Source organism: Marmota marmota, unplaced genomic scaffold (assembly GCF_001458135.2).
Source record: "Marmota marmota marmota unplaced genomic scaffold, marMar, whole genome shotgun sequence".
Classification (NCBI taxonomy): Eukaryota; Metazoa; Chordata; class Mammalia; order Rodentia; family Sciuridae; genus Marmota; species Marmota marmota.
In genome coordinates this window covers 427,540-439,546 of record NW_025999986.1, presented here as the reverse complement: position 1 = coordinate 439,546, position 12,007 = coordinate 427,540, and the positions used below count along the sequence as shown (strand labels likewise).

At 32.7% G+C, this 12,007-nt stretch overlaps 1 protein-coding gene across 1 annotated transcript; it reads left to right on the top strand.

Annotated features, from left to right (window-relative positions):
• The first annotated feature begins 3,855 nt into the window (after positions 1–3,855).
• LOC107160794 (olfactory receptor 2B11-like) lies at positions 3,856–4,803 on the top strand. The gene has a single exon (XM_015507416.1). The coding sequence runs from the start codon at positions 3,856–3,858 to the stop codon at positions 4,801–4,803; it is 948 nt and encodes a 315-aa protein (XP_015362902.1).
• Positions 4,804–12,007: the final 7,204 nt, after the last annotated feature.

Sequence of the window (12,007 nt, the reverse complement as noted above, 5' to 3'; positions counted from 1 at the left end):
AGAACTTGACACATCAGGTTGAGCAGATAGTCAAACAGTTGGGAGGAACTGTCTCCAGCCATCATATTTGTGGCTATGCTGGCTTAATTTCATGGGGAAACTCATTAGACTTAGTTCCCAGACCCACCTGCAGTACACCTAACTGTGTGGACTGGAGAATTTATTCCAGTATTTATTAATGATTCTCAAATGATGTTGACCTTGAACTGGAGGCATTGTTCAAAAGCAACAACAACAACAACAAAAACAGAAAAATGTGAGCCAGTTAAGCCTGAAGATTCAATTTCCCTGAAATAGATAAAGACAGCTTTCTTTGACTAAGACTTTTAATTTTATTTTTTGTCCATTTTTTCATTTTTAGTTATACAAGATACTAGAGTGTATTTTTGACATATTTATACTTACATGGTGTACATCTTATTCTAATTAGGACCCCAGTCTTGGGGTTGTACATGAAGTGGCAATTCACAGTGGTGTATTCATATGTGTACATAGGAAAGCTAAGTCATATTCATTCCACTGTCTTTTCTATTCCTGCCCCTTCTCCCTTCTCTTTATTCTCCTTTGTCTAATCTACTGAACTTCTATTCTTCCTCTCCCTCCTTGTTGTGTGTTAGCATGCACATTTAAGCGAGTACATTCACCCTTCAGCTTTTGGGGATTAGTTTATGTCACATCTTTTCTAACCCAGTTCCAGTAGGTGCTGTTGTGTTTCTAGCTGAGTTGTCTGTTATTTGGCAATATTTTGTGAATATTCAACTTTGAAAACCTTTGCCTCTTACCCAACTACTAGTGACCTGTATTTGCTCGTCTAATATTTCACTGCATTTATATGTCACCAAAGAGCTTCAGTAAAACTCACAGCGATAGGACAGTGTTTTATTGTCTCTTCAGTTTCTCATAATATTTTTTCTTTATCAATAGAATAGTGGCAATTTCATCTGGTTAGTGATTATCGCTCACACCTTCTGTTCTAAAGACAAGATATAAAGTATTACTTTACTTTCCAGCTTCAGAGGTCTTTGTCCATAAATGGTTGACTCCATTGTTCTGGATCTGGGGTGAGGCAGAATATCATGGTGCAAGTGTGTAGAGGAGGAAAGAAGATCAAGATATGGCAACAAGGAATTAAAAAGAGCTCTTCTAAATAATTTTTAAAAAGAATTAGAAGATGATAAAATTCTAGAATGCAGAGAATGACAAGAGCATAAATATGAACAAAGAGAACAACCTCAGAAGACTGATGTAAACTTTATAGAAGGATTCCTTAACTACTGGTGAGGCCTGAGTGAAAGAAAAAAAATTGCTTAAATAAGAAATTCAGGTTTAAAAATCCTTTAGATTCATATTTTTAATTTTTAGTCTTTTTGTCAAAAATCTATTGGTGCAAAACTTATTTGTGCCATATTATCAGCTTGTGCCATTGTGATTTGTTTAGTAATTGAATCTATTTTGGAGCTAAATTCATCAAGACACCAACAATAAACACAAATCTATTCTTCCCATATTAGAGTATAATTTCATTACAGCAAGTTTTTGGATGTTGATTCTCATGCTTATTTGAAGCATCTAGATGAGTGATTGACAGATAGTAGGGATTCTATAACATTTACTGATGAGTCAATGAAACATTACTAAATGAAACATGAGTAAAAGAAATATTAATGTATATGAATGACACAAGGTGTTTATTGTTCAAATCAATGAGGAACTTTAATATCATCAATATTAGGTTAGGTAAATAGTCAATACTGAGTGAAGCTACTGTGGGAAAAATAAAACCAAAGACAAGAGCTTTTTGTTTCCTTAAACATATTAGGAGGTAACTGTCTCTTCCATCTCTATGTAGAACTAAGATTCCTATATCTTAGCATAGAAGAATCTCAAAATAACATTTTGAGATAAATGTAAATAAAAAATCAAATCTTGACATCAAAAATAATTTTCTTGACTTTCTCCTGGTAATCTAGGAAATTTCCTATAAAATTTTGGAGATAAATTGAGTTTTCTAGGTGTCTTTATGTCTCAAGTCCATTTTCCACAACAGGTATCACTTTTATGATTTCATTTTATTGGGATTAAAAAATGTGAGAGGGAATAATACCCACAAGGGAATTGCTATAGTGTCTCTTGGCAAGAAATTTCCACTGAGGTTCATTATCTGTTTGTAGAACAAAGTCTCACAGCTTTATAAGGAGATTGAGACTCCTCCTTAACTGTTATTCTATGTTTTAGTTTATTTTTGTTATATTTTAGGGAGTACTGGAGATTGAATCCGGAGCCCATACATGCTAGGCACTCAATAGCTGGGCTGTATCCCCAAGCCCTCACACAATTATTTTAGGGTAAAATAGGTTTCTGCATGTAAAAAAGATTTGGGATCCTTCAAATAAGTATTGACTTATGATATGAAATAAAGCTACTGAATATAGAGAAGATATTTAATCCTATCCCCAATTAATATTAAATTCTGATGAAAATAACAATTTTTTTTTCTTAGAAGGAGGACACCAGGACAGAAGATCATTTGATTGAAGGTAAATGATTTATGTGAGAGGGAATAATCTATTCAGCTGTTTTGATTTAATATTTGCACAACTCCATGCATATTTTGACCTTTTTAATGCAAAGTTGCATGTGAGAAAGCATGGAAATAAACTGACACATTTTAATACTAATAACAAACATTATAATTAGCATAGCGATACTATTTGCATTAGTGGGCATTTATACTAATTAAATAAGTGTGGGTTGGTTTAAAAATCTTGAAAGCATTAACATCAGATTCAAGTTAGGTGATCCGAGTAATAAAGGAAATGGAAGGGAAGAAAATTGTGCATTGTTGATATTTAGGTAAAACCTGAAGAAAAATTATTTAGCAGACTCCTAACCAAACAAAACACTGTATTTCATGAAAATATCCAGCTCAAAATGAAACATTGCACTTAAGAAAGTGTGGTCAGACATGTTGGACCTCACAGTAAGGGAGGTTCTGAGAAACGATACCTAAGATATGTGTGTTAACCATTAGCAGTGGATTAGATTCAGGTTTTAAAATTTCATATGCTTTTTTCCTACTAAATCAATGTTTTTCAAACCTTTTGCCATTGCCTATAGTAAGAACTACATTTTTCATTATAACTCATATTACGCAAACTTAGATATTCCCACTTCTAATGGAAAAAAAATAACTTGATAGAATAACATATATGGGACAGATTACAACTCACATTGTGAAAATCACTTGTATAATCAGACTATGTTGATAAGTGCTTGGTGTCTGTAATCATTTATCTTTGTAATCAATTATTGTTTGTCCTGCTTTGCAAGTTCTGAGTATGATTCAAGGGTTCATTTCTTTTTAATTGAATGTTTCCTTTTATAAAAAAAGTCAGTCTAGAGTTTGGAGAATAGACTTAGGAAAACAATATGTGCTGTTTCTATGCAAACCAGACATCTGGAACTCCTAAATCAACTCATAAATCTAACCAGAACATGGCAAGGGCCAGAAGATCATGGATGAAAGAAATGAACACAAGTGGTAAGTTATCATTACTGGTTCCTGGGTAGGGTAGTTTCATTCATTCATCCATTTTATATTCTCTCTCTCTCTCTCTCTCTCTCTCTCTCTCTCTCTCTCTAACATAAGGTGAATTGTAAGTTTTCCTTTATCTCATTATTTTATAAAAATTTTGCTATTCTGCATTTCTTGGTTTAAATAAAGGTATTTGTTTGTTTTTCTTTTAGAAGTACCACAAAAGTAATATTTTTATTAATTTTTATTCTTGCAAACATCAACTCACTTCAGTGGAGTATTTGCTTTAACTTGAATCTACCAAAAGAGCAATAGCAAACATGAATCTGGACAATGCAAGTGCTCCAGAGGTCTTTATTCTCTTGGGTTTCTCCAACCACCCATGGTTGGAAATGCCCCTGTTCTTTATGGTGCTTGTTGCTTATATCTGGACACTGGTGGGCAACATTTCAATTATTGTGGTATCCAGAGTAGATCCTCATCTTGACAGCCCTATGTATTTCTTCCTTTCCAACCTCTCCTTCTTGGACCTGTGCTTTACCACAACTACCATACCTCAGCTGCTGCTTAACCTTTGGGGCCCAGATAAGTATATCAGCTATGGAGGATGTGTGACCCAGTTTTATATGTTTCACTTCCTGGGAGCCACTGAGTGCATCCTGTTAGCTGTGATGTCCTTGGATCGCTACATTGCCATCTGCAAGCCTTTGAGGTACCCAGCTATCATGCATCACCGACTCTGCATCTTCCTGGTGGCCGTGGCCTGGATAAGTGGATTGGCTAACTCCTTGCTTCAGTCATCTCTCACTGTCCAGCTGCCACTTTGTGGTAACAACAAGGTAGATAATTTTCTCTGTGAGGTTCCAGTGATGATCAAGATGTCTTGTGCTGACACTACATTCAATATAGCTATGCTCTCCATTGTGGGGACTTTCTATTCCCTGGTTCCTTTGTTACTTATCCTTATCTCCTATGGGTTTATTGTAGCTACTGTGCTTAGGATTCGATCTTCAGAGGGAAAGAAGAAAGCTTTTAATACATGTGGTTCTCATGTTATTGTTGTATCTCTTTTCTATGGACCAGTAATTATCATGTATGTACAACCCTCTGCTGCTAACTCGCAGGACAAGAACAAATTTATGTCCTTGTTCTACAGTTTATTGACTCCTATGCTTAACCCTTTTATTTATACTTTGAGGAACAAGGACATGAAAGGAGCAATGAGGAGGCTACTTGGCTCATGTCATCAAAGAACAGAACAAACATAACAATTTTTATAATCCACACTCTCCACACTTGGCTCAGAATATTTCTACTTTTAAATTGCCTCTTGATTTAACATTCTCCAAAATTGTCAACATCCTTTAGTACCTGTCTTATCTCCATGTGTCTTTGTACCATATTGCTATAGTCGGTTGGCTATCATTTGATGTGTGAGTTCTAATCCTCAGTTTGTCTACAATTTGAATGGGAGTGAAGACTGTCACGAAGTTGCTTTCTAACCTTCTAAAGATTCTATTGTAGAACCGAAGAAGTAGGCAATAAATAAAAGCTTATTGAAGGACTCAATCTTTTAGACCAAAATGAAAAGAATAATCTTATCTTGTTTGTGCTATTTTGGGAAAAAATAAGTAATTTATACTGCATTTTACCTCCTTGCTATTGTAGATAATATTTGAGGATCAATGTTGCAAATGCAAGTCAACTCTATGAATAACAGCAAGATCAAATGGGTTAATATCTCATATTTTGTAATTGAAACTCTTGACCATGCATCTGCTAATCTTTTAAGAAAAAGAGGATTGAAAAAATTGTATATGCTTCTTTCCTCTCAATGAAATTTCTTCTTCTGAGGTATTTGACTGAAATAGCTATTTTTATGTTTCCAGAGGGAAAATTTGATGAATAAAATCCCCGGGGAAACTTCTGTGTAATATTTCCATAATATTGATAATCACTTATATTTCTTTGGGGGAGCTAAATGTATCCACAATGACAAGAATATTAGGTGTATTTAATATATAAACAAAAGGTTTAAATAGTTCAGTCATTTAAGAATCAGAATATTATGTGGTTAGCAAAGAAAAAATAGAGAAACTAGAAAAAATTGGGTATCAGACCATCAAATATGACATAGATGTGAAGGAGAAAGGTTATTGATGATATGCAAGGGGGTAATCCCTTCATTTTATCAGTAATATCAATTTTCATCATTATAAATATTTATCTCACACTTTTATACTCTCCAAGCTTAAATACCCTCAGTTTTTTGACTTGTATTTAATGCATACATTTAATTCGTTTTCTTAAAACTAAGTACATTTGTGTGAAGTCTTCATATCCTTGGTTTGTCTTCAGTATCAACTTCCAAATGACAATTGATTCACAGCATACAATACTTTGACAGAGATATAATGGTTCCAATCAATAATTAATTATAATATTTTCAGTCTTCAAATTCTGCTATATATAGTATAATAAGCTTCCCTTTGTAGCCTTAAAAGAAGGGATATTACAGTTTTGCTCCTCTTAGAGACAAGGAAACATTGCTCCTTTGGAGGCAATTTTATTCCCTGGTACAGCCACTTATGATGACAACTCGGTCTTCTGGTTTTACCAAGTACTCCTACTTTTTAGTACGGATGATGCTTAAAACTGCACATTCCTATAGATGATGACTTCTCTCTCCAAAAATAACCAGGAGTTCTTTTTTTCTCATTTGATAGCCTGTGTGATTCGTACTACACTTTTAATATTTTTTAAAAAAATAAATGGTTGAATGACAAGTATTTCCTACTGTCCTCATTACCTACTGTCAAAACCTGTATCATAGGCTCTTGCAAAATTGTGTTATGTACCTAATAATGAGTTTAACAAAAGAAGGGAGATCTTTTTTAAAATATTTTTTAGATGTTGATGGACTTTATTTTATTCATTTGTTTATACATGGTGCTGAGAATGAAACCCAGTGCCTCACATATGCTATGCAAATACTCTACCACTGAGCCACAACCCCAGCCCCAGAAGAAGTTATTTATTTAAGGAAGTGTTTTCACACTATCTTCAGATAATTATCTGGTCTATATTATGAGTGCTACCTAAATAAAAAGTAAAGCATATTTAAGTAAATTTTGGGAAAATCCATATATTATTCTTGGAATTGTAAAAGAATAGTTAATATAATGTTGGTTTTAGAATTTTGGAGTAAACTATTAAAATATGTTTAATACAACACATATCAAACACTTTTCCCCTGATTTTATTGCTTCTTTATCAGAGGAAATAACAGCACAGTTTGGAAAATAGTTTACTAGGGGAGACTGAGTCCCGAAATTTGAAGAGAGAAAATGGATGAACTGAAGGAAGTGGGAAAAAAATCTCACTTTTGTGTTGTAAGTATGAAGAGACTACTATGAAAATATCATAGGATATTGAGAGAAAGCTGTCTATAGTAGTGTCAGTATACCTTTCAAGCTATCTGAAATATCAATAGCATTTATTACATTAAGATATAATTTTTGTAGTCAAATGTTACATTTGCAATTTCAAGATCAGTATTCATTAGACTAATTATTTCATTTTAACAGTATAAATACTATAGCAGTTATGTGACAACTTAGTTATTGTACTTTAAACATTAAAATAAAGAGAATATTGTGCCTTTCTTACTGAACATAATTTCTTCTACAGTAAAATTATTTGATGCATGTTATAATTAATAATATAGAGAGTGTATACTTTTAGATGAGATTTATAAAAATATTAACATTCAATTTTGAGTAAGATGCTTCTTCATACACCTAATGAAAGACATGGCTGAAATGAATATAAAATGTTTCCCAGGGGTAGGCAAATCTGACAATCTAACAGAGCTTTTTAAAAATCATAAATTTGAACCCACTGCAGAGTTCCTGAAATATAATGTTGATAAATCATGTCCAAAATAAGGTTGGAAAAGTTATTCTCAGTTAATTTTGATGTGCTTCTGCAGTTAGTAAAGGCCAACAGACAGAAAACTTTTTGATATAATCATAAGACACGTAAGTAAGATAGGATCTGACTAATGAGAAAAAAAAAGTATGATCCTAATAAGTAATAGGAGGTAACTCTTGCCAAAGATATGAAGAATTGTAGATGTCTGTTAAAACAGAAATTTGGGCAACTACAAACAGTCCAAGAGACAAAAGCTGAAATCCAAGACTGCCAAGGAATCCAGGGTCAAGGAATTAAAATTTCAGACAAAAGTGAAGCACGGAAAACTGGGACTCCTAAGTTGTAAGGGTGCAGTGTTTGGGATTAGCATCTCTCGAGGCTTCATGTCTGTGGTCTGCTTGGTGACTAGGAAGTTTTTGTGCAAAGGCACTGGCTGCTAGGAATTTACTGTACAAAGACATAGAATGCCTGGTGCTAGGAAAACTTCTGTGCAAAGACATGGGCTGCCTAGCTGCTATAGCCAATGCCCTGCATGAGGAGGCTCTGTGCTAGAGTCTTGCCAGTCTTGACCTTGATCTCACCCACATAGCTCCTGGGAATAAAGAAACACTATCATTAGACAACCACAATGTTTCACCAAGCTCCATTGTACCTGAACCTGTCCACATAACAGTAACTTTATACAATGGACTTTATTGAGAGCTACACAAATCTCTTAACATTGCACATTCTAACTATATTATGTAACTGAGTTATAAGCTGTATAATATTGCTAACTATATAATCTGCTAATGATACAATGAACAATAATGTACTACTGATGCCACTGACCTAATGTAACCTATTGATAAAAATAAAGCTGGCAATTGGCCATTCTACCATTCTGATTTTGCACCTTGCTTCTCTCTTCATTTGACTTCTTTACAGTATGTATAACTGCCTATTTGTCATATTTATTTTTTTCAGTCATGAGTCATAGAGGTAGCAAAGANATTTAAACAAATGAACCAAATAGAAATTATAAAGTTAAAAAAACTTTGTTAAAAATAAAAATCCACAGATCACTGACTTCAAGATCATATTTGAATAAGCAGAAGAAAGGATTAACAAACTTAATGAAATGTCAATTGAGATTATGTTGTCTGAGTAATATAAAGAAAAATTGAATAAAGGAAAGTAAGCTGGTATGAGACATTATCAAGCACCCAAAAGTACTAACAACATGTTGGCAAGTATTTTAAACAACAGGAACTCTCAATTCATTGCTGGTGGTGATGCAAGATTGTTAACCACCATGGAAATCAATTTCACAGATTCTTCCAAAAACTAGACAAATCTACCACACAATCAAGAAAGCATGCTTTTGGTATCAAACGAAAGTACTGTAAAACTTATGTTCACACAAAAACCTTCACACTAAAGTTTATAGTGGCTATAAATGTCAAAACTTAGGATCAAAAGAAAGTGTTTTTCAATAAATGAATGAACAAACAAACTGTGGTTATTCAGTTGTAAGAATAAGCTAAGAAAAAGACATGAAGAACCTTAAATGTATATTAGCAAGTGAAAGAAGCCAATCTGAAAAGTCTATATTATATAGGATTTTAACTATTTGATAGTCCGAAAAGGGCATAACAATGGAGATAATGTAAAACAGTGGTTGTTCTGAGCTCAAAGCAGTGCAAGGGGTAATTAAGTGGATTACAGGGACTTTTTAGGACAGTGAAACTACTGGTAGGATATTGCAGTAGAGAACATAAGTTATTATACATTTGTTAAAAGTCATAGAATGTGCAAAGTGTGAACTCTAATGTTAACTATGAACTTTAGTTAATAATATATTAGTATTGGTTTATCAGTTTTAACAAATGTATCACATTAATGCAAGCTGTTAATAATGAGAGAAACTATGTATAGGAAAAGAAGGGCCTGTGGGAGATCTCTATATTTACCACTCAAAATTTTGAAACCTATAACTTCTAAGAAGTAACCCATTAATTTTAAAAAGAAGAAAATTTTAGACAATATAAAAAAATTTACCCATACACTGTCTATAAAAATACTTTAGATTAAAAAAAAAGGAAGCTAAAGCAAAATAATGGAAAATAGGAGATGAGGGAGTGGAAAATAGATGGGAGATCAATGGAAGAGAGGAAGGCGATTGAGGATGAGGGAGGAAAGAAAGGAAAAAAGAGAACTGGTACAATAAAATTGACAAAATTATTCTATGTACTATGTGAGTGTATTACAGTGAATCATACCAGTATGTATATCTATAAAGCAACAATTAAAAAATATATATGAATAGAAGTAAGACCAGTTGAGCAGTGGAAGGAGAACAGGGAGAGTGAAAAGAGGAGAGAAAGAGGAAGTACTATGGAGAAATGGACCAAATTATATTCTATGCTTTATCATTGTGAGAAAATGAAACCCACTCTTATGTATAATTACAATACACTAACAAAGACATTTTTAAAAACCTACTTTCTGGTTGAAAGAATAAAAAGTGAAAAATAATTAATCCACTCAAACTCTAACCAAGTGAGAATGCTAATAAATATATTCATATCAGATAATATTAGAAAAAAGATAATAATTGTTACTATAAGCAAAGAAAGAACTTATAAGGATAAATTTGATTAATCTATCTATAAAACATGACAACTATAAATATGTGTGAACTTAGAAATGGTTCCCCAAAATGAAACAAAAAATAAAAGAACTGATCAGATCATAGGTAATTCAATAATAATGGTTTGACTTTAATAACCCACCTTCAACAATAGATAGAACAATTAGAGCATCAGCAAGGGAACTAAAAAAAATATATGAACAGCATTAAAAACAATCAAATCTATCAAACTACTATGGAACATTCTACCCAACAAGAGCATAATGAACATACTTTTCAGGCACATGAAACATTCTACAAGATAGACCCTACAAAAGTCACAAAAACAAGTCATAATAAATTTAAAATGATTTGATTTATAAAAGTATGTCCTTTATTCATGATGGGATGTAATTATAAAACAAAAACAGAAACATTATGAAACATTAAATACTTTATGTACATGAAAATAAAAAAAAAAACATATTTTAAGTAACAGATGTCTCAGAAGAACTCACAGAGAATTAGGAAAGAAATTGAGGAGAATGAAAACGGAAAAAGAACAAAAAAAATCAATGAAAAATCAGCAAAAGTAGATTAGATAAAGATGTATTAAAACAAACAAAGAAACAAACTTCCCTTATTGATGTACATTTATCTGAAATGAAAAATGTGTTTGTGTGTAAATGGAATTATAATAATATATTCAAGATGGTTTCATTTTTTGAAGTTACTAATCATGAAATTTGGATTTTAGAGCAGAAGTGTAGGAAAGCAAAATAAATAGATAAAATACAATTATTTTGCTGAAAATGTGATGAGAACATGGATAGTGTATATTTCTATATATCCTTCTCAGGTGACAAATAAGCTTAAACCTGAAAGGCAACCAGGAACCAGCTATGATAAAATAAGAAGAGTATCTAGGGAGGAGAGAAGCTAATTCCAAAGTCTTGAAATGGGAAATGACTTTGGTCTGTTTGTAATGGAGAGTTATGTTGGCAATGTTTGCAGTGAAAAATACATGGCATACTCCATTTGGGATACAGAGGGAAAATTAGCAAAGGATTTAAAAATGCCAACAAGGGATTTCTGTGAGTTATTCTACGTGAACCACCTAAAGTTTGCAATGCTGAAAATCCTGTTACCAACCCAAGGCATGAAATAGCAAAAAGAAGTTGTGTAGGAGTCCAAATAGAGAGAATCTTTTATGTACATGGTCACCTCTGAATGTTGTGAGCATCGGCAGCAGCCACATGTGGTCTAACTTGGGGGAACATGTCCCAAATGAGCTGTGTTGTCAGTGCAATCCTCAGTTGACTAGTCTCATCAACAAGATGAACCAGAACCCAGAAGAGGATTTCTCTTTATTCACCGTCTAGAAGCAAAGCACATAATATAAATATATATTGTGGGATAGGGATTAGATCTGGGGCAGAGAAGGGGAGTAGACTTACAATTATGTGCCTGTATAATGAGGAAAGATACATATTCATGATACTAGTTATCTTTAGAGAAAAGAGAAAGATTATGGATTATAGGAATAACTTGTCAAATTGGAAACCTTTTCATTCATAATTGTTATTCAATGTATTTTAATTTATTTTGGGAATATTGCTCTTGTGATAAAGTATGGTATTTAAAATCTTACTATCTACATATCTAATACTATGTAGTGTGTATGTGCATGTGTGTGCATGGGTATGTGTAGAGAGGGAATATAATTTCATTTTTTTATAAAATATTAAATATATAGAATTATTTTATTATTACTGTATTCCTTTTTCAAGGAAAATATATTTTCTTTCTTCTCTTTTTTAATTTTTTTATTATTAGTTGTTCAAAACATTACATAGTTCTTGATATATCATATTTCATACATTGGATTCAAGCGGATTATGAACTCCCATTTTTACCCCATATATATG